The following is a 27,956-nucleotide window of genomic DNA, read 5'->3' as shown; positions in this document are numbered from 1 at the left end:
CAGGCCCCGCTCCCCCGGTGTCTCCCCACATGAGGGATGTTCCTGTCCCTTCAGGCTGGTCAGGCCCCGCTCCCGCGGTGTCCCCTCGCATGAGGGATGTTCCTGTCCCTTCAGGCTGGTCAGGCCCCGCTCCTGCGGTGTCTCCCCACATGAGGGATGTTCCTGTCCCTTCAGGTTCGTCAGGCCCCGCTCCCGCGGTCTCCCCACATGAGGGATGTTCCTGTCCCTTCAGGCTGGTCAGGTCCCGCTCCCGCGGTGTCTCCCCACATGAGGGATGTTCCTGTCCCTTCACACCATCGGGACGCGCTCCAGCATCTCCGCCTCCCTCTGTCCCGAGGGGCCCGGACACGCCCCCCGTCAATCACTACATGTCAATCATCGTGACGGGCGTGCGCCACAGCCAATCGGCGGCGCCTGCGACACGAGGGGGCGGGGTCGGAGCGGTGCTGGGCGCGCGGCGGCGGCGGGCGCAGGTGAGGGGCCCTGAGGGGCCGTGAGGGCAGCGGGGAGGGGGCACCGGGGCCGCGCCGATCCCCGCGGCCGCCACAACCCCGGCAGCCACCCCCGGCCGCTCTGCCAGCGGGATCTGCGAGCGGAGAACCTCCCGGAGCTCCCCCGGCGGCTGAAGGTCGCGGTGAGGGCGGGGGGGCCCCCACCGTGAGGGTGCGCAGGGCCACGTCGTGGCTTGCGGGCCGCCATTCCCTGTGGGAAGGAACCCTATGCCTTCCCTTTTGGCTTTGCCATCGCTTATGCGGGATTCCAGCCGTGGCCCCTGGCGCTTGTCTTGGCCCTGTCGCCTGTTTTTCCCTGTCGGTTGTGGTGACCCTGCCGGCAGGCCGGCCCCCAACCTGCCGGCTGAATCCAAACAAGCAGAGTGGGAATAAACACGGGGTGGGCGATGGTAGGAAGTAGCGTGGTTTGTGGAAGTGAAGCTGAGCGTTGAACTTTAACCGAAACGTCTTTGTGCGTGTTTTCCGCCTGGAATTTCCCCTGTCTCATCGCAGTGTCTGTGCCAGGGCATGGGTGCCTATGGAACAGCCCGAGCTTCTGGAGACAGCCTGAGCTTCACCAGCAGCCTCTGCTCACCCTGTCTCTGTGTCTCTGCAGGTGCTGAGCCAGGATGGGTTTGGCTGAAGACAAAGTGTACACCCATATTACGAGAAACCTCAAGAAGTTTGGGACTATCCGAGTGTCATCGCTGGCCGATTCCCTGACCTGCCTGGTCGATTCTGACAGAGTAATTTCCTGTTTTGCTGATCTCGACCAGGCTCTTTCCTCAATGGCAACATAGACCTGTCTTACCTCTAAATCAGACGGTCTCTTAGATGCTCTCTGTGTTTTTCCTAGGATGAGCTCCTGGCCCGGGAGGAGACACGGGGCAACCAGGCAGCTGTCTTTAGGTTTTATCAGCACCTGAGGTGCCGGAAGGGCTGGGTGCAGGATCTCATCCAGGCGCTGCACCAGAACAACGCGGGGCACTTGGCTGATGAGCTGCAGGAAGTCTATGACACCTGGCAACCTCGACCTCGTATGTGGCCTCATCCTCCCTGGGCGGGCCCTGTGGGGTGCTGGAGGTGGCGATGTGACGTCGTCTCTGTCCCTGCCTTGACTTCCCAGGAGGCTGGAGGCATCTGTGACTGTCCCAGGGATGACCTTCACTGTAGTGACATGTCTGAAGATAATGGGTCCATGTTTGTAGGTGCTGGGGTTGGTGGTGGGCTGGGGTTCTCACCTGAGAGAAGATGGAAAGATGAACAAAGGGGTGCTGTGGTCTTGGCTGATGTGGGGATAGAGCAGGGACACACACAAAGCTGCTTCAGCCTCACGTTTATCCTCTGCTTCCTCAGTTTTTCCTGCAGTGACCCACTTGTCTCTTCCAGGTTCCTCAGCTCCTGCTGCTGCCTCCTCCCTTGAGGATGCCCGTTCCACTGGCTCCTCCATCAGTGCCCAGACACCATCCCGGGGGCGATATTCTGCCCCGTTGGCTGGGCAGCCACGCCGAGATGTGCCCATTGGTGACCATCCACCTGTCCTGCCCAGTGCTGCCACCACCACGGACCTGGAGGCCAGACTCCCAGTGCAGGAATCGGTGAGCAGGGCATGTGTTGGATGGGGACACAAAGGTCCCTTTTGGACTTTTTGACTGGGTATGAGGAGCCTGTGATAGGGCCAGGCTGCTTCAGGCCCACCCCAAACAGCCACTCACTGCTGATCTCTGTTGTATCTGATAACTTACAGCTTATATATGGCCCTGTAACTGCTCCCTCTCCTGTATCCCTCCATGGGGGGAGTGCAGGGTCTGCTTTTCCACTCCAGGCTTCTCTCCACAACCCCTGTGCCTTGGATGGATCCCAAGGAGAGACCCCAGACCCCCTTCATAACCAGCCTCGCGGAGGTCACTGCTCAGGGTTTGGGACCCAGACCCCCTCATCCCAGTGATTTAACACAACTTATTTCCTTCCAGCTCCTCAAAAAACTCCCGGAGCAAGAGAGTCCCCAGCCAGTTCCACCTGGGAGCAAAGTCCATGGCGGAGTGAGCGGTGGGCACAGTGGAGAAGGGAATCTCTCACACCCCACCAGGGTCGTGCCGGTGCCAGCGGGGACACCAGGAGTGGCTGTGCCATCGGCTGTGTCCCCAGAGCAGGGCCGGGACTGGCTGAGCCGCCGGCCAGTGTGTGTGGACAATGGGTTTTTTGGGAATGCCAACCACCTGCACCGTGGCACACCGGGCTTGGCCCTGGGCAGGTCTGTTCCATCAAGGGATGCAGGTGCCACTCACAGCCCCGGGCAGCCCAGGAACGAGCCCGAAGAGAACTCGGATATCTCCACAGAGTCACCATCAAGGCTGGAGAGGGCCACTCGTGGTGTGGGGCAGCAGCCCCCAAACTCAGTGCCAAAAAAGCAGCCTGTGCCAAGCTCTGGGCACGGTGAGCCCACAAGCAGCTTTGTGGATGTGCGCAGCCCCCTCCTCATACAGGAGCAGTTTGATGCGGAGAAGAAGCGCTCCGGGATGCTGCGAGAGCACCCAGGGAGTGCAGGTGAGTTTCCCTCCTGGCAGAACCAGAGAGCCACTGGGGAGCAGGAGGTGCTGCTCAGAGCCCCTCACTGCAAGAAACTGGGATGCTGGAGTGGGCCCAGAGAAGGGAATGGAGCTGGCTGGGCTTTAGAGCCTAAGTCTTTTGAGCAGCAGCTTAGGAGGCTGGGAGAGCTCATTCTGGAGAAAAGGAGGTTCAGGGAAGACCTCGCTCTCTGCAACTCCATGACAGGAGGGTGGAGCAAGGTGGGGATTGGGCTCTGCTCCCAGGTAACAAGCAACAGGAGGAGAGGAAAATTGTGTCATGGGAGGTTTAGATTGGATAGTAGGGAAAATTTTCTTTTTGGAAGGGGTTGTCAAGCACTGGAAAAAACTGTCCAGGCCAGTGGTGGTTACCATCCCTGGAGGGATGTAGAAACCGTTTGGATGTGGCACTTGGGGACACGGGTTAATGGTGGCCTTGGCAGTGCTGGGGGAATAGAGTAGAGTAGAATAGAATGGAATAGAATAGAATAGAATATAGAATAGAATAGAATAGAATAGAATAGAATAGAATAGAATAGAATAGAATAGAATAGAATAGAATAGAATTAGAATAGGACTATTTCGTTTGAAAGGACCCACTATGATGATCATCTCATCCCTCTGCATTTTAATTTTGTTTTGTCAGTGGAACAGCTTTGGGGTGTGAAACTTCTCCCTTTCCCCTAGTTTGCAGAGATGTGAGGGAATTTTAGCATCTCCTACATCCCTTGCCTGTGTGCATCATAGAATCAAGATGAAGCCCTGTCCTCCACTCCAGAGTCTCAGGGTGGGAAAAGAGACACCCATCCCTCCCAGCCCTTTCACCTCTGCCATGTGGGGTCAGCACCTCCTGGCTGGGAGGACATGGAGTTTGAGGAGCCTTAAAAGCCTCTGTTTCCCTTGGTACTCCCCAGCCCTGCAGCCCACCCTGCGTGAGTTACTTGCAGCTGCAGGGAAAGCTCTGGTGCCTCAGCAGAGCTAGAGCCAGGGCACTGGATCCTGCTTCCTCTGCCACCCCTTCAGCTTGGGAACTGTCCTGTCACAGCTTCCTTGAGGAATAGCAAATCTCATGTTTTAGGCCCCCTGGTTAATGCAACATGCTTTGTTTTCTCCCTGACAGGTGCTTTGATGGAAACAACTACCCTGGGTGCTAGCCCTGTGCCCAGAGACATTTTCCCATCCCATGACACCTCTGTCAAGTCTCTTACGCAAGAGAAGAAGCTGTCGTTTGGGAATACAGCCAGCAGCAGCCCCTCTGTGCCAGCAAAGGAGAAAGTAGGTGACCTTTCCTCTTGCCACTTGCATTTTGTTTCTGTCCTTGTGCACTCCCCCTGATTAGGAGATTTTCTGTTGCAGTGTCACACTGTGAGCTCGTGATGAGTTTATTCAGGGATTTTTTTTCTGACTCTGTGGTTTTCATGTTACCATCCTCACGCTATATGATGAAGCATGGGGGAAGGGAGCCGAGCTCTCCTGGGCTTTGACTCCTTATTTCCCCACCTTACCTTGCCAGTCAATCTCCTGGCTTCCAGGTGCTGTTTTCCACTGCTCTCCTCACTGCCTGGCTCCCCTTCATCCCTGCCTGCCTTCCTCCTTGCCTCCCTCCTTCACCTCCCTGTTACCTGTGGCCCAACCTTGTTAGCAGCAGATGTGGGGACTGTGTCGAAATGGGTTTGTGTGAGACCTGTGTGCCCCAGGCCATTGGGTGCTTCCTTTGACACCCAGCCCCTCTCCTTGTCTCCTAAAGGTGCTCCCGGCCTCAGCAAACCCTTTCCTGGGCACAGCTTTGGTAGGAGGCTCCGAAGGCATGGCTGGGAGATCGGCTCCCCGGGTGAGCTCTGCCACGACCATCTGGGCATCTCTTCCTGATGAGGAGAAGGAAGAGGAGCCTGGCAAGCCGGGTGTCCTCGTGTCCGTGCCTCAGGGCAGCCCAGAGGTGGCCAACAGGTGCCTGAGCCCTCAGGAGCCCAGCAAGCCCCGTTCCACCACCTCCAGTAGCCTTGGCCTCAGCAGTGACCCAATCCTGGTGAGCAGGGATAGCCTGAGCTCAGGGGGAGCATTCCCAAGGGTCTCCTCAGTTCATGCAGACCCCAGAGAAAAGGAGGCATCTGGAGCAAGCAGAGACTCCAGTCCTGCTCCGAGCTGGGACAGCACCTCTGTGGGCACCCACGAAGTCCGTGTGGATCATCACCCCAGCGTCCAGCTTGGAGCTGGCAGCGACGGAGTCAGTCCCCTTGGAAGCTCCGTGAATTTCAATTCTGGCAGTGGCCATGACCCTGCCACCAGATCACCTCCGGCCAGAGTCGCAAAGAGGGACAGCAGTGGCTTGTCCCTGCTGTACATCCTTCCAGCTGTCGGCGTCATTTCTGCCGTGGTGTTCGCGGTGTACGCTCGGCTGCGGAAATAGCGGATGGGACACCACGACCGTGACGCAGCCGGGGGGATTTCTCTGGCAACAGGATTTTGGTCAACGCATTTGAAGCCTGAAGAGTAGCGGGGGGCAGTAGGGGCATTGTTAAATCTTTTTCTGGAAGGTTCTGCTGGAAGAGGCCTTGGTACATGATGCTGTTGGGTTTGGGTCTGTTCCCTCCCATTTCTCAACCATCTTCCTGGCTGTAGCTTTCTCCTTCTACAGTCCCGGAGGAGAGGATCTCACACCAAAATGTGAGTGATCCACTGAGTCAAAAAGCAAAGCACTCATGGTGATTCTCCATGTCTTCCTTGTTTGGTCCCAGGAGGCCTCAGGGAAACATATCCTGGTGATCCAAAGGGTGACCTCCAGGTCCCTTTGTGCAGTGCAGCCAGGAGAGGTTGTGCAGATATCCTGTGACAGCAGAGCTGATTTTCTTGGCTCTGCTCATCTTGGCTTGAAAATGTGCCCAAGGATGGGTGCAGCAGCCTCCACTGGATGTCTCATGTTCAGTTTGCCTTACTTGGTGTCTCTGGCTCTCCTCCTCCTTCTGGGATTGCTTCATGTAGTACTGACCCTGGGGATAAACATGAGGGTCAGGAAAGAGCTGCATCATACCAGCGTTATCAAGGATCAGCCTTATTTCACCCTGTTCAGGCAGGAAAAGGCGTTTCTGATTTAAGAGGAATGTTTCAGGTATTGCCAACTTGAAGCAGACTTGGTCCCACAAAAGGTTGTTGGGTGTCTTTGAATTTGAGGCTGGATTTTTGCAGCTTGGTTGGAACGGTAGCTGGAGTTCTTGCCCTTCCTGATACCTGATGCTATGGGATAGGGGTATAGGAACCTTCTGTCCAGGCTGGGACACAAACAGGATCAACTGCACCCTGCAGGGAGGCCATACCAGAGTCTGAGATGCTCTGGGCTATGGGGAGACCTTGTAGCACCTTCCAGTGTCTAAAGGGCTTGGAACAAACTGGTCTTGTGGCAGAGGGCTGGGATGAGATGCTTGTTAATGGCCCTTCCAACCCAAACCATTCTGTGATTCTAAAATGCAGTAAAGCAGTGAAGAAGAAACAGCCTGGAGTAGTTACATTGCTCCAGGTTGCTCCAAGCCCCATCCAACTTGGCCTTAACTCTTCCAGGGATGGGGCAGCTACAGCTTCTCTGGGAAACCTATGTCAGTGTTTCACACCCTCACAGGGAGGAATTTCTTGCCAGTATCCCATCTATCCCTGCCCTCTGACAGTGGGAAGCCATTCCCCTTTGTGCTGTTAGTCCAGGTTGTTGCCCAAAGTCCCTGAAGCTCTCTTGGAGCCCATTTAGATACTGGAGGCTGCTGGAAGATCTTGTCAGAGTCTTCTCCAGGCTGAGCACTCCCAACTCCCTCATCCTGGCTCCAGAGCAGAGCCAGGAGAGTTTCAACCCTCAGAATTTCTCACTTCAGCAGCTCCACATCCTTCTTACTTTGGGGCTGCAGAGCTGGACACAGCACTGCAGGTTGGGTCTCACCTGAGCAGAGCAAAAGAGCAGAATCACTTCCCTCATCCCTCTGTGTCCAGTAACTTGTTCATCCTGAATTCCTGCCATCAGCACAGCTTCCCAAAATCTGCTCTTCCTGCGGGCAGGGAGCAGGAGGGAGCTCAGCCCTCTCAGGCCTCTGGGGCAAAGTGCAGCTATCACACCCAGAGCTTGGCCTGTGGTGGGAAAGGTCCATCAGCCCTGAATGGCTGCTCCTCCCTCCCAATACTTTCCTTCTGCCCAAAAATCCAAGAAGTGCCTCCATAAAACTAAGAAAAACCAATATATGCAGGAGGGAGATGTTGATTTTGGTGTGTCAGGGCTGCCTTCCAGAAGAGCTTGAGGTGTTTATTCCTTGCATGGTGCTGAAGGAAGAAGGGACAGTCCTTTAAACACACTCAGACCCCTCTGCCAGGAGAGGGAATGTGGGGGCTGCTCTTCCCATTAAAGATAAAATGGTTATCACTCCCTAACACGAGGGACAGGAAGGGACTTGCTTTCTCTGCACTTTCCGTAATTCAGGGGAGATCCTAAACCAGCTGCATCCATACCAAGGCCCTCTTCTCTGATGCTTTACTTGCCTGTGAAATTCTTCCCATGTTTTTCCATACATTTAAGCAACAGCTTATGCACTTTGCCTTTTCATGTCAGATTTCTCTTGTGAAACAGCTGGTTTGTCACCACCTCAGACTGGGGAAAGCACACGTTCAGATTGCTGCTGTGACGTGCCGGGATTTTCACAGTTGATACGTAGCACTTTAAAGCCTCATTGGCAGGAGATGGTGCAGCAGGGAGCTGCACATCTTTTACTAACAGGCTAAAAAGCCTTTTACTAACTATAATAAATCGGTTTGATGCTTCACACTTGACTTGTTGTGATTTGTGGGATGAAGAGTGGGAGGTTGATGATGCTGTGGCTGGAGGGAATGCTCTGAAGGGCTCTGTTGGCAGTGACACTGAGAGACTGAGGCCATCGGTGCCAGGAAAGGATGACAGGGTTAAGGGACAGCTTCCAGACCGTTTGGAGCAAGCACAGGACCTGGTTCTGAGGATGCCCACCATGGCAGGTCTTCCTGTTGCTGGTGGGATGCCCAGGATGAAAACAGGGAAGGTGGTTCCCAAGGCAGCAAACAGCTGAGCTGCACAAGTCTGGATGTTGTTACCAAAGAGAAACTGGACAAGTTCTGGGAGAAGAAATGCTCTAAGCATCTGCAAAGTTTTCCAAACTTGGAGGCTGTAGCAGAGCCACAAAGAGCTGTGGCTGGAAGGACCCTTGGGACTGGATGTAACCAGGTGGACACAGGGCACAGATGTGTGCTGAGCTTGGTACCCACCAAGGATGCAGCTTTATTCATTATCCAGGTTTTCTGGTTGAATTCTGTCCTGGGATCCTGCCCAGAAAAGGGGCACCTTCCCCATGCTGGGCCACCTTAGCCTCTGGGCTCAGATCTGGGGGTGGCTGCTCCCCAGGTTTCTCTTCTTGTGCCCTGAACAGCTCTGACCAGCAGAACAGAGGCACCAACACCCCTAAACCACTGCTTACCCCTCTGTGTGCCTTTTGGGGACAAGCAGGAAGCTTTTGGGAGGGAACAGCCCTTTCCTGTGCCCTCTCCACGCTCTGCTCTGTCCCAACAGCTGAGATACCCCATGAGCTTACCTCACTTTCTGCTTTCCCAGCTCCAGCTGTTAGAGCCCAGGTGTGTCAAACACAGCAGGGGTTGAAAATAGTCAAAGAGCATCGGGCAGCTCAGTGAGTTCCTTTTTTACCCAAATGAAAGAAACGCTTATTTGAAGGAGATTATTTGTGTTCAGAGCTCATCCTTTATCTCCCGTCACTGCCAACCCCATTTATTCACTTCCCCCACTAACCCAACAGGATATTAAAATACACCAACTAAATTTGACCAATCCCTTTGTCCCTTTTCACTCCGGCAACCAGAATTCAGCAAATATTCATGGAGATTATCACACCTCTGTGGAATGTCGATCGCTGATCCTTCAGGTATCGAATTAATGTCTGAGGATTGTGGTGAGCTGGGATTACCCCAGGGCAGGTGAGGAACACCCTGGGTCACCGGGCTGCAGTTCTTGGTGTACTCTGGGTGTGTCCAACAACACTCCACAAGGGAATCTCCATCGTGTTACAACGGGAGCTGTCATGACATCCTGTAGTCTGGGAAGCTGTGTTTTCCTTTTGAGTTTTCATCCTGTTGGTTGTTGCCTCAGCCTCTTTATGGTTGCCTCAATTTTTCTGCCAACTTGGCGTTTCCTGCTGTGCTTGTTGATAAACGTGGCGTCAGGGTTTCAAGAACAGGGTTGTATCCACACTAGAATTATGTTAGGATGTAAAGGAGAGCTGAGGATTTTAAGATTTTAGGAGCAAATTGTTCCTCGTGAGGATGGTGAGGCCCTGGCACAGAGTACCTGGAGAAGCCCCTGGATCTCGGGAAGTGTCCAAGGCCAGGTTGGACGAGGCTTGGAGCAGCCTGGGATAGTGGATGGGGTGGAACGAGATGCTCTGTAAGGTGCGTTCAGGCTCGCCATGGTGCGTGGCAAACCCGCCCCACGTCTCTAAGCACATCATCTGAATATGCAAATCATATTCAAATGAGCCCCTCCGCGCGGTCCGGCCCAGCCGAGCCTACTGCGGATCTTCCCTTCGGCCCCCGCGTTGCCATAGTTACCCAGCTGTCAATCACCGCGCCCTCTCCCGCCCCACCCGGACAACTCTCTCGGTCATTGGGCGGTTGTCTTGTCAATCTCGCTCCAGAGGAAGCCCATAGGCCAGCGCTGCCGCATATCGACCCGCCTCACCCGGGCGCACGCTTCCGATTGGGCAGCTTGTCACTCTACGCGGCCGAGAGCAGGGGGCGGGCCCGGCTCTCCGCTGCCGCGCAATACCGCTCTCCCATTGGCTCATTCTGCTGTCGCTCCGCACCGCGGGGGGCGCGGATTGGCGGCCGCCTCACAGGGTGTCCCGCCCCGCGGGGCCGTGCGGCGCAGGCGCGCCGGGGGCGGTGGCTGCGGCGGTGGCGGCTGAGCGGGGCCGGAGCGGGGCCGGGCGGCCCATGGGGCCGGGCCGCGCTGCCGATGGAGCCGCCGCGCAGCTGTGGCGATGGCGCGGAGGACGAGAAGAAGCCGCGGCGGCGGGGCGGCGGTGTGGACGCCGGGCCCTCCCAGCTGCGGCGGCGGAGCAGCGGCGGCGCGGCGGGCGCGGACAGCGCGGCCGGTCCGCAGCCCCGTGAACGCGGCGGGTCCGTGAGCCGGCAGCGGCGGGACTCGGTCCGCAAGAACCGCCCGCGTGAGTGCGGGGGAGCGGGAACGGCAGCGGGAGCGGGGGAGAGAAGAGGGGGGGCTCAGAGGATGGGGAGGGGCGGGGCTTATGGTAATGAGCGCGGGGGGCGGGGCTGCGGTGGGTGGGGCTGCAGGGGCGTGGCCTGGGGAGGTGGGGCCGGGGGGCGACATGGGGGAGCACGGGGAGGGACGGGGACACTGGGACAGCGCGGGGACCGTGAGATGGACACAGCATGGGCAGTGTGGGGACAGCACGGCGGGGACACGGTGGGGTGATGGTTGTACAGCATGGCCAGCTTGGGAACAGCACTGTGGGGTGATGGCACGGGCACAGCACGGCTAGTTTGGGGACAGCACGGTGGGGACACGGTGGGTCTGTGACAGGGGCTCAGCTGGTTGGGCTGAAGGATGGGACAAGCTGAGCTCCAGGAGCTCTAGGAGGTTTAGGGTGAGGCGACACCTGCCTGGTGAGGCAGGACATGAGATGGGGCTGGGGTAGATGCTGAGGTTCCCAAATTTGGGACCTTAGATGGGAAGGAAGGGAAGGCACCTGGTGACAGGGTGAGGAAAAGGGCACAGCAGGACAGATGGAAGGACCAGTGTTTGAGGTTGTGGGGCTGAACTGGTAACTGAAAGCAAAGAAATAGAGAGCAAAGGGACTAGTTTAAATATTGGGAGGGAAGAACCTGACAGGTTTGGCAGGAGCTAGGCAGAGATCAAAACAGGCTTTCTAAGAGAAAAAAAAATCCCTAGAACCACGTTTGTAAATGTCCTACTGGAAACAGCAAAATGGATGGCAGCCTTCATTTTGGGAGCAGCAGGAGCTGCCGTGCAGGTGCTGTGGCTGTCCCTGACTTCAGCCATATTTGAGGAATAACTGAGAGATCATTTCTTGACTTCTGCCGGAGTCCTTCCTCCTGGAAGGAAATTGCCATACCCTGAAAATGAAACAGCCTCAGTGTAATTCCTTGGTATCTGCACAGCTGTTGAAAATATGCGAGCAAGGATTCTGGGCTGAAAACAGGGATCAGAACTCTGCTGCATCTCGGCTGTGACTGGCAGTGCTGAGACACTGTTGTTACCATATTTATGGGAAATTTTAAGAGTGTTCCTGCTCTTGTTTTTGGGTGCTGGTACAGGTTCTCTTCTGCCCTTAGTGTGAAAAATAGGAATGGAGATCTGTGAGGCTGTTAATTAGAGACCTGTTAAAAGGCTGCAGGGACATGAAGGAGATCTCTGGTATGAAAATGAGGGAGGACTTGGAGCTCTGTGTTAGGTGATGATTCTTCCCTGTCTTGCTCAGGGCAGTTTCTGTGTCTTCTCTGGAAAATGCGGTTTAAAGTTGGGTGCTGAGAGTGGCATGGGATACTTTATGGAAAACAGATGTTCTGGAAGCTTCCAAGAAAGGGTTTGTAGCGAATCTGGAAGGTCAGCACGGTGGGATTCGCGATTACAATTTAGCCTGACTTTCCTGAATTATTCTTGTGCTAAGTGGAAGAGAAGTGTGCTGTAGCAAGGGCATCCCTTAGCAGGGACAATGCCTGATGTCACAATCCATCATGTTTCGGAGTTAAAACACTCCATCCCACCTTAAGGAAGACTCAAACCGAAATGAAAGAAAAGCACTTAATAGGCGTGGGATCAAAAATGTCCTACTTTAGCTCCCACTTGTCTGCTGCTGGCATGTGGCAAACGAGCTGGGTGACCTTGAGGCTTGTCTTGCCTGCCTGTGCTGGCAGATGCCCTGGCAGATGAGCCCCGCTTCCCCAGGAATGAAAGGATTTCAGCAGACTCGTGATCCTTGGCCCTCTGAGCCCGTAATGTACAGTCAGGGCTGTTTCACTGCAGAGAGCAGGGAAGAAGACTGGATTTGGGATAGGTGTGAAATAAACAGTGCACCCAGTATGTCAGCTGTGTGCCTTCATGCACCTTGGGTTTTTAAATTCCCTGGAAATTTAAATTCCCTGTTGGAAAGTCGTGTGGAGGTGATGCTTGGGGACATGGATTAAGGGTGAAGATGGCAGTGCTGTGTTAACAGTTGGAATTGATCCTGGAGGTCTTTTCCAGCCTGAATGATTCTGTGAAATGTTTCCTGGTGCACTTGAGGGGCTTTCCTGCAGATGCTGGGATTTTCCGTGTGCCCTCTGGCAGAAGAGGGAGAAGTCAAGGACACTGTTGCTCTCAGAAGGGACTGAGAAGTGTCCCTGAAAACATGAAGTGGAGATTTGTTGAAGCTTTGGAGTGTTACATTGGGAAGGAGAGTCTGACAGGGTTTAGTGCAGGCAGACAGGTCATACACAAAAACTTTATCAGTTCCAGGAACAATACAGAAAAATTCCCTTCTGGTACTGAATTATCAGTGCCATTATTGAAATCCATACTTAAAATTGGACTGGTAAGACTCCAGATGAACAATGACAATATTCCCTTTATGGTTCAAAAGGGAACTGTGGCTGTGGGCAGGGTGAAGTGCCAGGCAGAAACCTGCTGGTGGTCATAGTGAGCAGGGGAATGTTTTTTTAATGAATCTTTTTAATAAGAGAAAGAGATCAGCATTTCAGTTCATCAGCTTTCCCCCTTTTCCCCTTCCTTCACTCTTTCCATGCTCATCCTGAAATCTTGGGATATTCAACAGAGATGAATTTAGGTTATTTCCATGGTGAGCAAAATGTGGTTTGCCCTTCTCTTGCTTGTTCTGTGGGAAAATATTCTTTCTCTTCAACTGATTTGTTTTTTTTTAAAGTTTTAGTATCTTCTATCAGGATTATGCAAAGACATAATGGACATATGACTTTAAATTTTCAATTTAAAAAGTATCCAAGAAAAGGGAGAAATAAAATGCTGTTTTGTCACCTCTTTGGTAGTACAAAATTTAAGCTTTGATGTTTAAGTATCTTTGTCTGCTTTGGAATGGTGTATGAAATATGAGTTCCTATCAGAGCCTCTTTTTAGGGATGGGAGGAGATGTAGACTTAGTGTCACTTTATATTAAATGCTAATGAATTGTATTTTTTTCTCAGCTGTAAAATTTCCAGCATGGTGTAACACTATTAAAATATAATATTGAATATTTCAGAGTAAGCCTAGAGGTGCTGTCACACACTGAACTAAATCATCAGACTAATCTTTTTAGCTCCTGATATAATTGGCTCAGAAGTTAAGGATCACTCTGAAATACAACTCGAGCTGCTTGTTTAGTGATGAAAATCCACCATGGAGATCTTTAATTATATCACCTCTTTCATCTTGACAGTTCTGCAGCTTCCAGAATAAGTCTGTTAGAGGTCTTTTTTATTTACACAGTGTCCAATTTTATGAAGTAATTTACATATCAGATAAAGGCAATTTCTTTTTATTGCCCTGAAGATCTTACAGTCTGGCTGCAAAAGGAATTTGAAGGGAGGGTGGCAGCTCTTGCTGTGGGCACACGAAGTGTTCTGGAGCTTTTGTGGGATTATTTAGTCAGAGCTGTGAGCCTTTAACTTTGTTGGCAGACCAGTCTTTTGTTGTTGCTGCATATCCATAGATCTGCCCCTGAGTAGAAGGTTTGTTTTTAAGACAAAGAGCTGTTTATATGAAAATATATATAGAGAGAGCTGCTTTTGAAATTGCTCAAGGAAAGCAGAAGCTTGCCAGGCCAATGGTTTGGGTTGGGAGGGACCTTCAAGACCATCTCATTCCATCCCCTGCCATGGGCAGGGACACCTTCCATTAGTACAAGTTGCTCCAGCCTGGCCTTGGACACTTCCAGGGATGAAGCAGCCACAGCTTCTCTGCCCATGAGAATCTCATCCTCTAAAAAAACCAACAGAGTTTTGATTGCAGGAGGTTTGGAGCTGAGAGCAGAGGATTTCCTGCCTTTCTTGGAAATGCCCAAACACCCAAGGAACAACTAAACACTTCCCAGAAGGTGCTGGGCAGGAGGAGAGCCCAGAGGTCCGTACAGTGATGTGCTTCCTGTGCCAGCCTCGGGATTTGCCATCCTTCCTGTTGTTCTGCAGCTGGTGATCACCTGGAAAGGAGACGTGCCATGCTCTTCCCTCACAGAGAGCTCCAAGCAGCAGCAGGGAGGAGGTGATGAGAGGCAGCATTTGCATTTCCTGCCCTGGCCCTTGATACTGGTGTCTGGTTATTCCAGCAGAACCTTCTGACTGAGTAAAATCAGCCTCAGGGATGCCCAGAGGGCTCCTGGATGCCAGCAGTTCTCCTGCTGTTCCTCGAGATCTGCAGCAGCTCTCTTGGAAAAATTGCTTCAGAGGCTTAAAAGGGAGAAATCTCTGGATGGGTTTCATCTGCTGGGAAAAAAAAAATAAATCAATGTTTCAGGAGAAATCTTGATGGCAGATGGTGATGGCATTGATCCAGGAGAGCTTCCTCCTCCCTGCCTTGGATTTTTCTAGTTCTCAGACATGGAAGAGCTGTCACTGCCCAGCATGTTCCTGTTGGATGACTCGCTGTAAGTGTCAGGAAAAAATCCCCAGTTCTTCATGTTCTTGGAATAATTTCCTCCTCTTGTTTGTGTGCCATTCCCCTTTCCTACAAAAAAGGGTTTATAGGGAAGTTTTGTCTGTATAATGGATTGAGTTCTCCAACAGGTGTTACTGCGTAGGGAATCCTTTGCAGCTTGGGAAAGAAGTACTTAATTTTGAGCTCACACACTTCTTCCTTGGATTCTTAACCTGTGGCTGGGATGTATATAATGAGGGATCCATAATTAACAATCATTTGGGGTAAGTTAATTACCTTAATAGGCTGTCTTTTTGAATTTATCCCTGGTGGCTTAGGGAAGGTACAGCCGAGCTGCTGGCAGATGGAGAACACCAGCTGCTCCGTGCAGAGCTTTTCCAGCCGGTGCCACAGGGAGCTGTGAGCCAGCTCTGGTCAGAAGTTGTGTCCCACCTCAGGGGCTTGGATTTTCTTTTTAGGGCCAGTGTTGAGTGGAGATAGTGACCCCTGAGCCCAGCCTGGCTGCAGTTGCTCCCAGCCCTGCTGGCATCATTCCCGTTTCCCTGTTCCTGGTGAGACAGATAGTGGATAACTGGTGCGGTTTAACTCCATGCTTAATGTTCTGTCCAAAAGTCAAAGGTCCTGATGGTACTGGGTTTGGGATGAAATTTCCAAGGAGCTGCTTCTTTTTTTTTTTTTTTTTTTTTTTTTTTTTTTTTTTTTTTTTTTGTGACCAGCAAAGCTGCCTAAACTGATGGACCCAGTTGTGTTTGCCTTGAAATCTGGAAGGTTTGTGTCGCTGAGTGTAGGAGTTTGTGAGCTTCACTACCAACTTTAAAACAAATATGTTATTTTACTGAAGCTGTGCCTGTGCTACCAGCTGAGTGCTGGGAAGTGGGAGCCTGTTAGGCTGTGATGAAGCAGTCCCTGTGGCATTTCCAGGCATGTGGCTTCAGAGCACTCTCTGGTTTTGGATGTTTGCCTTTCCTGCTGCACATCAGTGAGCCCATCTCTGAGTCCCCAGCCTCTGCTCTCTCCCCATTTTTACTCCTGTGTAGCCTGGCAGAGGGAGTTTGGGGGAAGATTGTTGTCTGAATGCAATGGTGGGACTGCTTTAAAAAAAAAGCCCAGTGGACTTCAGAATGCAGAAATCAAATGGTGTGTTCTGACAGGAACAAATGCGTTCCAGAAATCATAGAATCATGGAATGCTTTGGGTGGGAGGGGACCTTAAAGACCATCTGTTTCCAGTCCCCCTGCCTTGGACACAGGGATACCTCCCACTATCCCAGGGTGCTCCAGGCCCAATCCAGCCTGGCCTTGGACACTTCCAGGGGTCCAGGAGCAGCCACAGATTCTCTGGGCACCCTGTGCCAGGGCATCCCCACCCTCACAGGGAACAATTTCTTCCTAATACGTAAATGTCTCCTAGTTTAAAACCTTTCCCCTTTGTCTTTACACTATCTGCCTGTGTAAAAGTCCTTGGATTGTTCCTGCTCCCTCCCTCTGTTGAGCTGCCCTTCAGATTCCTTTCCCTTTCATTCATGAAAAGTTATTTTTGTGTCTGTTCTTCTTTGAAGTAAATGTCTCCGAAATGGAGAGTGATTGGGATTTGGATGTGTCTCTGAAAATAGAGCTTGCATCTTCTTTCAAGATTTCCTTTGGTGATGGTTGGGGGTGGCCTCTATGGAAATACATAAAAATAACTTGCTGGATTAAAAATACTGTGGGGAGCTGCCAGTGCCAGCAGCTCCTGGGAGCTGGAAAGCTCTGGAAGGGCCTGTACAGTCACCAGATAAATCTGCCTAGGAGAGAACGTGTCCTCCAACTTGTCAGGCTGCTGCCTGTGCAAAGATTGTCCCCTGAAGAGCCTGGCATAAGGGATTCTTGCTCCAAAGGGAGAGGAATGAGGGCTTCTCCATGTTCCACCCTTATCTGTTCTCAGATAAGGATTTTTACTAAAACCCAAGATCCTGTTTTCCAGAGGAACCTTGGTAACATCTATGCTGGAGTGTGTCCAGAGAAGGGAACAGAGCTGGGGAAGGCTCTGGAGCCCCAGGAGAGGCTGAGGGAGCTGGAAAGGGGCTCAGCCTGGAGAAAAGGAGGCTCAGGGGGCCCTTCTGGCTCTGCACAACTCCCTGCCAGGAGGGGACAGCCGGGGGGGTCGGGCTCTGCTCCCAGGGAACAGGGACAGGAGGAGAGGGAACAGCTCAGGCTGGGCCAGGAGAGGTTTAGATGGGATATTAGGGAAGGTTTCTTCCCTAAAAGAGGGAAGAACTGGCATAGCTGCCCAGATTCCCAGGGCAGGGCTGGAATCCCCATTCCTGGAGGGATTTAAAAGCCATGTGGATGTGGCACTTGGGGACATGAGTCAGAGGTGGCCTTGGCAGTGCTGGGGGAAAGGTTGGGATTGTGGAGGTCTTTCCCTGCATTTATGATTCCATTATTCAGGTTTATTTTCTAAAAGTTCCTTTTTTCCTTCTGGAAGCTACCATGAGGGTTGAATCCTGCTCCCTTAAGCCCTAACATGTGGCTGCATTTTTCCCTTTGCTCTGGAGCCTGTGCATTTCGTTAGCTCCAGCCTCTCCTTTAGCTTATTAATAGTGATATTAATCTGTTCCAGTTCCCAGCTCTAATCGCAGATTCCATCAGATCAGGGGTTTCTCTTGATCTTTTCCAAGAAGCTCATTATCTAACACAGCTGTAAATGTTGCTGGGCCTGACACTGATGCATATTTTGTACCATGGGGGAATTTGACTAATAAAATAATCCAATTAGACATTTGTTTTTATCTCCCTGCGGCATCTTAGATTACTCGTCTACCTCAGCTCTGTGTTGTAATTAGGGAACGTTTGCACATCCCTTTGATGTAAAAGCACTGGTGTTATCCGTGGCTCTGGCTCTGGTTCAGAACTTGGGAAAAGGAATAGCTGGGGATTAAACCTGCAACAGGATCTGGCAGGGCTATGGAAGCTGTCAGACCTGTGGGGAGGGATGTCGGTGTTGGAGTGTTGTACAGCAAATATTCAGAGCTCCTGAGCATGAGGGATCTCTGAACAGGAGCTGTGCACATGTTGTCTTGTTGAAGACAACATTCCTGAAATTGGAGAGACCACATGGGTCCCTGAAGAACTGCATTAATTAATTTAATGAAAACTGTTTTCACAGAATCACAGGATGGTGTGGGTGGGAAGGGACGTTAAAGACCATCAAGTTCCAGCCTCCTCCCATGGGTGGGGGCACCTTCCGTGAGAAAGGTGCTCATGCTATGGCTGTGCCATACTCTGTCTCATTTTCTCTTTGTCTTCTCTCTCCAGTCTTTCCCTGGTTTGGCTTGGACATCGGAGGGACCTTGGTCAAACTGGTTTATTTTGAACCCAAAGACATCACGGCCGAAGAGGAAGAGGAAGAAGTGGAAAACCTCAAAAGCATCCGCAAATACCTGACATCAAACGTAGCCTATGGCTCCACAGGCATTCGGGATGTGCACCTTGAGCTCAAGGACCTTACCCTGTGTGGACGTAAAGGCAATCTGCACTTTATACGCTTTCCTACTCATGACATGCCTGCTTTTATCCAAATGGGAAGCGAAAAGCACTTCTCGAGCCTCCATACTACCTTATGTGCCACGGGAGGTGGAGCGTACAAATTTGAGCAGGACTTTCGCACAGTAGGCATTTTTGGCTTCTATACCATTAGGATCTGGTAGTGACGTTTCTTTGAGAGCTTAAAACTGCAAAACTTTCTCTGCACACTCTAAAACTTCTCTAAATCTTCGTTTTGATGCTGTCCCTCACTCCAGTTAAACTTGGCATGTGGAGTCAAGTTGGCATCTCCAAATTAAAACAATTCCTGCCTTCAATGTAACTCTAAAATTGTTCACTAATGGTCTTTCTTACAAATCTTCCTCTCTATTTTTAATCCCTTCTTGTGCTAATCTCAGTCTCATTTTTGTTTTTTGTTTTTTTTTACTCATTGCTGTCTTTCTCCTGCTTTATTTTCTTCCTTTGCTCGCCTGTTTCATTTCTAACACCTGTGTGAATGAGCTGGCTGAGGTTCAGGCAGGTCTGGTGGTAAATGTAACTGTCAGGAAGTTCATAGCTGGGGTTGGACATCATCATGGGCTTCATTCTAGTGGGGTCCTTGTTCATGGTGAAAAAAGTGTGATAAATATTTGTTTAGTCAGGGCTTGGAAAAATGCAAATAAAGGGGCTTTTAGGGAATCATGAAGGGTGAAAAGCCCTCTAAGATCAGCAAATCCAGCTGTTCCCCCAGCACTGCCAAGGCCACCGCTGACCCATGTCCCCATGTGCCAAATCCACACGGCTTTTAAATCCCTCCAGGGATGAGGATTCTAAAACTAAGATGGGAAACACATCCATTTGTGTTCAGTTTTTCCTAATACCCAATTTTGTGTGGTCAAGGCAGTGACATGAGGAGAAAATGATTTTATAACTTCCTTGCTGTTTCTTGTTGTTCCTTTGGATGGGTTTTGTGGAATATTTTGGTCGAATGCTGTAAGTGCCTCCTCCTGGCTTTTCACACCAGTGCCTCAGCATCAGGGCCTAAATCAGGCCTGTGGGAGTTACTGGAATTCTCTCTGTGTCCATCTGTGGGTCCAGGTTGTTCTCCCCTGTTCCACACCTGAGGGCTGTGGTACTCAGGAGTCCCTGTGCTCTCCTGTTCTCCCTCAGCCTCTGCAGGGAGCATGGACATAGCTGGATTGAGCTGGCACTGAATGCATTTTTCCAGCCCTGAGCATAAATGCTTCAAATCCCTGGCTACTTCTTCAACATTTCCTCTTTTTTCCTTCCCACCAGATGGGTGACCTTGAGCTTTGTAAGCTCGATGAGCTGGATTGCCTTGTTAAAGGAGTGCTGTACATCGATTCCGTGGGCTTCAATGGACACTCTGAGTGTTACTATTTCGAGAACCCGACGGATGCTGAGAGGTGCCAGAAGCTCCCGTTCAACCTGGAGAATCCCTATCCTCTCCTTCTGGTGAACATCGGCTCAGGGGTCAGCATTTTGGCTGTCTATTCCAAAGACAACTATAAACGGGTAACAGGCACCAGGTGAGTGCTGGAGCATAAAGGAAGTTTGATTTTAGGGTCTGGAGCACATTCCTGCTTTGTAAATGGCATTTTCAGGGACAAGCTGCAATAAAGGTGGTAAAGGGAATGACCAAGCTCCTGCTCTTACTGCAGTTACTCCCTGCCAACAAAGATCCCACCTGGAAAAGAGGATCTGGATTTCATGGTTTGGTGTCTTTACTGCAGCCTGTCTCCACCAAAGCTGGTTTTTCAGTTCCTCTGCTGCAGGAATTCAAGGGCTTTATCTATTTATTTTATGAGATCACATAGTTTGGGATTGTTAACAACTCTTAACTTTGATCCAAGAACTCGAGATTTCCATCCTGACTTCCAAAAGTTGCCAGATTTGGTGGAAGGGATAATGGCATAGCAGTAATTCCCCAGTTGCTTGAAGATGTGGCTTTTGTGTCCTGGCAAAGGCATAGAGCTCTGTGGCATTAAGCTTCCCTGGATACCCTGAAAGGTAATAGTAATAGTAGTAATAACAATGATAATAATAACAATAAATTCAGTACAGTTCTTATTCTTACTAGACATTATTAGTGGCATGTATGTGCTGTAAAGTGAAGAAGACAGGGTTTTTCCCCCAAATTCTGGATTTCTCTGCCCTGACACTTCAGTTATCCCTCAGGACTAACATTTATTTTATAATTAACATCTCTGGATGCTGGGAAGAAAGTGGACAGTGTAACATAAAAAAAATGAGGTCTCATTTCACAACATGGCCTGTGCAGAAGGCTGTGAGGGATTCCTTACAGGCTGGAGATTATGAGAGAAGGAACAGACTTTAAGGAAAATGCTGCCTTTCCAGGATGCTTCTCCCTGAAAAAAGAAATCAGGAATGGGGTGACCTGAGCTAGCTGGGATACAGAACTGAACAATCTGAGCTTTCATTTTCATTTTGCTTTACTTGCAGCCTTGGAGGGGGAACCTTCTTTGGCCTCTGCTGCCTTCTGACGGGCTGCTCCACGTTTGAGGAGGCCCTGGAGATGGCATCCCATGGGGACAGCACCAAGGTGGACAAACTGGTGAGGGACATCTATGGAGGAGACTATGAACGCTTCGGGCTGCCAGGCTGGGCTGTGGCATCCAGGTAATGCCCTGCCTGGGTCTCATTTTTATTTTCTTTCCCCTGGAGGTCCTGCAATGATGAAAAACTGGATTTAGGTGCCTTAGGAGATCAACCATTCCTAAGAGATCCTAATCCAGATTCCTGTTGTTATGGATAACAATGCTTTTTAAAGTTAGAAATCAGTCCTTCAAGATGAATCACTTTGGTTAAATTAGCAGTTCCCATTTTCTCGTGGAATTCTGATGGGACCTTTAACCCCCAAACTGTTTTTACAGCTTTGGAAACATGATGAGCAAGGAGAAGAGGGAATCTGTCAGCAAGGAGGACCTGGCCAGGGCCACTTTAATCACCATCACCAACAACATCGGCTCCATAGCGCGGATGTGTGCCCTTAACGAGGTATTTTGGGAATCTCTTCCCTTGCTCCCTGCCTAAAACATCACCTGTGTGCTGCTGCCTGCTTGAGGAATGTGCCTTTCTTTGGGAACAGCTCTGGGAACAGTAGGAGAGGAGGAAAGGAGGGAGAGGGTTAGAGGCTGGATATCTTCTCCTGTTTTTTTTTTCCTGTGTTGTTTTTCCGAGTTGCTCTGGATTTCTTGGCCAAGCCCCACCACTGCCATGGCTGTTGCTGCATCTTTGTGCTTTCAGCTTCTTTACAGTGCTGCCTTGTTGCATTCATGTCAAGCAGCATTGTACAGGGCTATGAAAGAGCAGAGACATGCTCTGCACTCCATCCTGAGCCTGCTTCCACGGAATCCAGCATCTTCCTGACTCCTCTGGCTCTGTCTTTGTTGCAGCCAAAATGAGCCAAGACATGTCCTAAACAGTCTTGCTCATAATATATCTGCTAATTCCTTGCTCTCGAGCTCAGCTGAATGAAAAGAGAATCCTGAGTAGTTCAGGGGAAGTGTTAATCAATGGGGGGAGGGAAGGAAAATCCATAGAAGGATATGAGTGCAGGAGCAGGTAAGATTGGATCCTGATTCCTCAGAAAGTGGAGGAACTGAATTATTTTCATGTTGGAGAACAAGAAAGCTTCAGAGCTTGGATCAGAACTATTTTGGGATGGAAAAGTAAGGCTGGAGGTCTGGTTTAAATCCAAAATAATCACTACTTGGTTGATCTTTTTCTTTCTTTGAAAATTGTATTGGTTAGGGCTCCTAATTAGATTTTTTTCCCCCAGTTTAACAGTAGAGTCACTCAGCTATTTCATGATGAATCAAAAGCCAGAGCTGGGAGGGAGCAGGGGGAGTTGGCACTTGATGAGCAGTGTTTCCAGGTAGTCTAAGGATTTTGTGGGAAAATCAGCTATTCTATCCAAATTCCTGAGTTAGAGAGGCTGTAGTTTGGCCTGGGAATTTCTGGGAGAGTCTGAGGAAGAGGGTGGCTTAAAATGGCCTGGTTCTGCTTTGTGATGGAATTGTGTGTGGTGTTCTGCACATTCTGCCAGGCACTTTCAGCAGGAACTTAATACATAGAATTTCAGAGCCATTTAGGTTGGAGAAGTCCTTTAGGATCATCCAGTCCAACCATTCCCCAGCTCTGCCAAGGCCACCACTGGCCATGTCCCCAAGTGCCACATCCACATGGCTTCTGAATCCCTCCAGGGATGGGGACTCAGCCTGGGCAGCTGTGCCAGGGCTGAACAGCCCTTTCAAGAAGAAATTTTCCCTAATATCCCATCTAAACCTCCCCTGTCCCAGCCTGAGCTGTTCCCTCTCCTCCTGTCCCTGTTCCCTGGGAGCAGAGCCCGACCCCCCCGGCTGTCCCCTCCTGGCAGGGAGTTGTGCAGAGCCAGAAGGGCCCCCTGAGCCTCCTTTTCTCCAGGCTGAGCCCCTTTCCCAGCTCCCTCAGCCTCTCCTGGCTCTCCAGACCCTTCCTCACATGGGGTTTTCATCATTGGAAGCAGAAAATAGAATTTATCCATGATATTCCTTTTTTTCCCCCCTTAACACTTGCAGAACATCAACCGTGTGGTGTTTGTGGGCAACTTCCTTCGGATCAACACCATCTCCATGAGGCTCCTGGCCTATGCCCTGGACTACTGGTCAAAGGGACAATTAAAAGCACTTTTCTTGGAACATGAGGTAAAATTCCTTTTTCCAAAATGCAAGTCCTTGGAGTGCTCTGGAAACAGCCATGTGGAGCTGTTGGGTGCACACAGTGCAGGAGGTGCTCAGGGCATTGCTGCTCCAGCCACAGCTATATTTTATTATATATTTTATTTTATAATGTACCTCCCTGTAGTTGTATATTTTCCCTCTCCTTTATATGTTAAAGTTACACTGTGTATGCAATAGCCTGGAGGAGGAAAGGCTCCAGGGAGACTTTCCAGTGCCTAAAGGAGTTCCAACAGAGCTGGAGAGAAACTTGGGGCAAGGGCCTGGAGTGACAGGACAAGGGAGAATGCTTTCCCACTGCCAGAGAGCAGGGAAGGTGGGATATTGGGAAGGAATTTTTTCCCTTTGAGGGTATTGAGGCCCTGGAATGGATTTCCCAGAGAAGCTGTGGCTGCCCCTGGATCCCTGCAGGTGTCCAAGGCTAGGTTGGACAGGGTTTGGAGCAGCCTGGGACAGTGGAAACTAGGGGGTGGCACTGGATGAACTTCATGGATCCTTCCAAGCCCAGCTATTCCTTGATTCTGAGGATGCTGTTCCTGTGTCAGGTGTGTGGATTTTCACTGCCTGTTCCCATCTGCTCCTCAGGGTTACTTTGGCTCTGTCGGCGCTCTCCTGGGACTCCTGGACTCAGCCTGACCCCGTGCAGGATCTCTGTTGGACCTGTGGATTCAGGGCACTCCCTGGGTCACTGAGCCCGTGGTTTGGGGGTCACTGAGCCCATGTTTTGTGTGACAGCCCCCACTGAGCCTGTCCCCCTGTGGGGACAGCGTGGGGATGGGTGTCTGTAAGAGCTGAAATCCATCTGGGATTACAGTGCAGGTTTGTTCCAAAGGATGTGATTGGAATACACTGGCTGGATGTGGGGGTGTTTGGGAAGGTCTGTGGGGCGTTTCAGTCACATGGAATTGCCCTTTTTACTCTGTGTTTAATGGTGGTGACAAAGCAGAGCAGGGGCACTCTGCTCCTTCCATTGGGATCCCTTGGAGTGCCCAGTGCCCAGGTCAGTTCTGTCTTTGCAATCAGAGGTTCTCCATGTGCTGGAAAATGGTCTGGGAAGGGGGAAGAGCATCAGCACAGCCCTGGTGTGTGTAACTAACTCCATATGGCCCACTGGATCCACACTGGGACACAGCTGTGCTGGCAGCCAGGCTTTATCCCTGTCCCACGTGTCCTTATCTCCATCCTAGGGACGGCAGGTCCAGCACAGCACGGATCTGTGCCTCAGGGTGAGTCCCATTTCAGCCTCCAGCACTCCTGCACAGTCCTCAGCACCCTTGGGGATGCTGTCAGGGGTGTCAGTCAGCCTCCAGCCTTGAGATCTAAATTTGAGGATGGAATAAGGATATTCATTGTTTGTCTGGGGTTTTCTCTCTGTTAGCAAACTCCACCAAAGAGACACTTCCTTCAGTCACACTTGGATCTCTGTAATATTCCATGTTACATTTATTAATGGCTACACTCCTGTCATTTTGGGGGAGTTCTCCCCTTGCCATGCATGCTGTACTCCCTTTTTCCTGTGCATGCTGCCACACAGCCTGCGAGCAGGATGCTGCTGTGGAGCCCCTGTGGAAGTTGCACCCTTGGGATGGGGTTTGGAGTGGATCCTGCACGCTCAATAAACGCACTCTAAAAGCAACGAGGTATCTGCACCTTCCCTCGGGATGTGAGCTCATGGAGACACAGCTCTGGAAGTGCTCTGGCTTCCCAGCAAGCAGCTCCATGGAGCACAGGGAAAGCTCTTCAGATCCTTCAGATCAGGCCATGATGTCAGGGTTTATCCCAGGATATCAGAATGACCCTGACCCTAACCCACCCTTCCAGTCCTGGTTTCTTCCCAGAGAAACCAATTCCCATCTCTCTGATCCCCTTGTGAGCCTGGCTGGAAGTGCTGGACAGCCCCGAGCCCTTCCCTGCCTGTTGCTGTATCCTGAGATCTTGTGTGGCACCTCCCTCTGAAAAGGGAGGAAACTATGGAGTCACAGGGTGTGACCCAGCTTTGCTGGGTAGATCTGTGTTTGTCTCTGAACTTCAGCTGGTGACAACCTGTGAGGTGGGATTCTGGGCACAGCCCAGGGATTGGATCACAGTAAAATCAGGGAAAAGAACACTGGGCTCATGTGGAAGGTGATCTGTGCTGGCTGGGGAGGAAAATGTTTGTTTTTCCTGCATCAAGTTCCAGTTGAGTCCCGCTCTGTGTTCCACAAGAGGTACTGGAGAGGTGAGGGCTGGGAGCAGGATTGTACAGCTCAGGGAATGGTTTGGGTTGGAAGGGACCTCAAAGCCCCTCTCATTCCACCCCTGCCATGGCAGGGACACCTCCAAGCCCTGTCCAGCCGGGCCTTGGCACTTGCAGGGATCCAGGGCCACCCACGGCTCTCTGGGCACCCTGTTTGGGATCAGCTGAATTCAGGTTCTCCTTTAGTCCTCATTCCTTGTGAAATCACACAAACTCTTCATTAAAAACATCTCCATTTCCAGAGTGCTGACTGAAGGCTTTCTAGACTCAGCTCCTGCTGTACCACCTAAAATCTAACACCCCTGGCTGGCCTTTCACCCACCCTCACGGCCAAAACTCGTGGAAAAGGCACAAAAATGTTGCTTTTTTGGAATGTCTGTGTGCCTGGGACCTGTGTGGTTCCTTGATGTAGTAAGTCAGTGGTAGGTTGGGCTGGAGAGGGTGTGAGAATCCTTTGGAAAAGCAGGAAAAAGCCTGGCTTTTATTAAACACAGCAGCCTTGGGAGCAGAAGCCACCTTGCCATGGTTCTGCTGTGGAAAGCTGGGAAATCCCTGCAGGGCTGGGAATTCCCAGCAGCAATCCCACAGCCTGATCCACCAGAGTCCCTGCCCCGAGGCACTCTGTTCCTGGGCACAGCATCCTGCAAGTTTTCCACTTCCTCACTCCATCCATGAGCGTGTGTAACTCCTTTTTCTCTGGATTTTCAAGTAGATCCAGCATGGTCTAATCCCAGCACCAAATCTCCTGGCTTATTATCTATACTTGTTTTGTAAACTGCTTGTTTTTTTTTCTTCTTATAAAATATCACAGTTATTTTTTATACGCTTCAAACCCTTTGTTTGCTTTTTGTCTCGTTCTTGGAGCTCCAGCGCAGCGGGACGGATGTTGGTGGGATTGAGCAGGAATGTGCTGGGGAAATTGGGGTTGACCCCACTTGGTTTTTAGCTTGTTGAAAGTAATTGTTGGCAGTCCTCAATTGTTTCTCCCTCTGTTGCAGGCTCTGGGAATCAGTTGTATTTCAAAACATTTTAAAGGAGGGAGGAAATTTTTTTTTTTAAGAGCATTAATTGGGGGAAATGGCAGCTTTTTTTGCTTTGATTAAAAACTTCATTGCTGATCATTGGTATGAATGGGATCGGTGGGGAAGGTACAGCATCAATCCTGAGCAGGAGCTGTGGGATGGAAGCATCAAAAATAACTGTTCTGTGCAGCTCGGTGGGAGATCCAGACTTTGGCCCAGCAGTGGGAAGTCACCCAGCGAGCTCATCATCCCAAAAATGTCTGTAAGGACAGTCAGGTGCTCAGTCCCCGTGGATCCTTCTGCTGGAGGTGAACAGAACATTGAGGGAATGGCTTCCACTGCCAGAGGGCAGGGATGGATGGGATATTGGGCAGGAATTGTTCCCTGTGAGGGTGGGGATGCCCTGGCACAGGGTGCCCAAGCAGCTGTGGCTGTCCCTGGATCCCTGGAAGTGTCCAAGGCCAGGTTGGACAGGGCTTGGAGCCACCTGGGCTGGTGGGAGGTGTCCCTGCCATGGCAGGGGGTGAAAGGGTATGGGTTATAAAGTTCTGCTCATCCCGAGGATTCCGTGGTTTGGGTGATGGCCAGGAGGGATCCGGCACTAGAGGGCAGCAGCCCCGCGCCGGGCTGGGATCGGGGACAGCGGGACGGGACAGGGCGGGTCCTGTGTCCTCTTCAGGCTCCTCCACCCGCTGGGGTGACCCCGGCTCAGTGCCCCCACGGGCACAACCGGGGGGATTTCCTCACCTGCCTGGCCAAGCCTTGAGGATGAGGAGGAGAGGATCCCACAGCGCTGAGCTGAACCCCTCCCGAGCCTGTGGGAGGTCGGCATTAGGGGTTTGGGCCGGGGTTAGGGCTCGGAAGGTTGGTCGAGGAATATCCTCTCCCTAAGCAGGGATGCTCACCCCTGCCTGGATCCTACAAAATCCCTCTTAGCTGGGGGTTTTGGGGTGCTCCACAGCCAGCCTGCCCTCATGGGATGCTGTCCCCATCGGCTCTGCTCTGGGACAAGGGGACATTGACAACAGAACCCCAACCTGCCCCACTCCCAGCCCTGTGGTCCCTCCCCTGCTGGGGACATCCCCAGGGTGACAGGGAACAAGGGATGGGGGGACAGAGCCCCCTGCAAACACACCCCCACTTCCAAAACCTGCTTTTATTTACATTTCAAGTCAAATCACATGCAAACTCTTGGTTGTTTGTTGTTTTTTTTTTTCTTTCCTGGCTTTTCCTTAAGAAGAGTGTGATTAGCAAAAAAGACGCATTATTAGAATTTTCAAATAGCAATTAAATATACAAAAATAGAGCTTACAAAAAAACCAAACAAACAGAGGAAAAAAAAAAACCAAAACAAAACCAAAAACCAAAACCAGCGAATGTTTTAAAAAATATTCTGCTGCAGAATTTGTAGTGTACAAACACGTCTATGAGGCTCCACGCTCCATAAACAGTCCCGGGTTTTTTGGGAGGGGGGAACAGCACCAGGAGCCCCCCCAGCCCTGCCCCCGGGAAAGCCGTGTAATACTGACACCCCCTCCCCAAATCCCGGGAATGCGACTGGGGAGGATGGCGGGGGACACCCCAAACTCGTGCTGGGGGAGGCGAGGGGCAGCCCAGCTCCCCCGGCTGCTGACCGGGCTGTTTTGGCAAGGGAAAACGCTGCCCGGAGCCCCCCGGGGCCAGGCTGG

General features: G+C 51.3%; 2 protein-coding genes across 5 annotated transcripts; both read left to right on the top strand.

Annotated features, from left to right (window-relative positions):
- The first annotated feature begins 417 nt into the window (after positions 1-417).
- MAVS (mitochondrial antiviral signaling protein) lies at positions 418-7,850 on the top strand. Of its 3 annotated transcripts, none has more exons than XM_058838386.1 (7): positions 418-473; positions 1,108-1,237; positions 1,348-1,528; positions 1,881-2,089; positions 2,465-3,038; positions 4,179-4,333; positions 4,806-7,850. In XM_058838386.1, exons 2-7 carry the CDS (start codon positions 1,121-1,123, stop codon positions 5,463-5,465), a joined length of 1,896 nt encoding a protein of 631 aa, XP_058694369.1. In that variant the 5' UTR covers positions 418-473; positions 1,108-1,120; the 3' UTR covers positions 5,466-7,850. The 3 variants fall into 3 exon arrangements, with proteins under 3 accessions (XP_058694369.1, XP_058694370.1, XP_058694368.1); XM_058838387.1 differs by lacking the exon at positions 418-473 and adding an exon at positions 480-628; XM_058838385.1 differs by lacking the exon at positions 418-473 and adding an exon at positions 483-634.
- Positions 7,851-9,974: 2,124 nt separating this feature from the next.
- PANK2 (pantothenate kinase 2) lies at positions 9,975-26,067 on the top strand. Of its 2 annotated transcripts, none has more exons than XM_058838388.1 (7): positions 9,975-10,287; positions 18,044-18,396; positions 19,547-19,800; positions 20,735-20,911; positions 21,166-21,289; positions 22,852-22,977; positions 23,596-26,067. In XM_058838388.1, the coding sequence occupies exons 1-7, from the start codon at positions 10,077-10,079 to the stop codon at positions 23,644-23,646; spliced, it is 1,296 nt and encodes a 431-aa protein (XP_058694371.1). In that variant the 5' UTR covers positions 9,975-10,076; the 3' UTR covers positions 23,647-26,067. The 2 variants fall into 2 exon arrangements, with proteins under 2 accessions (XP_058694371.1, XP_058694372.1); XM_058838389.1 differs by lacking the exon at positions 9,975-10,287 and adding an exon at positions 14,712-14,736.
- Positions 26,068-27,956: the final 1,889 nt, after the last annotated feature.

This window comes from Poecile atricapillus, chromosome 4 (genome assembly GCF_030490865.1).
Source record: "Poecile atricapillus isolate bPoeAtr1 chromosome 4, bPoeAtr1.hap1, whole genome shotgun sequence".
Lineage (NCBI taxonomy): Eukaryota > Metazoa > Chordata > Aves > Passeriformes > Paridae > Poecile > Poecile atricapillus.
Note: the sequence above shows the minus strand (reverse complement) of the source record. Positions and strands in the feature narration are given on the sequence as shown.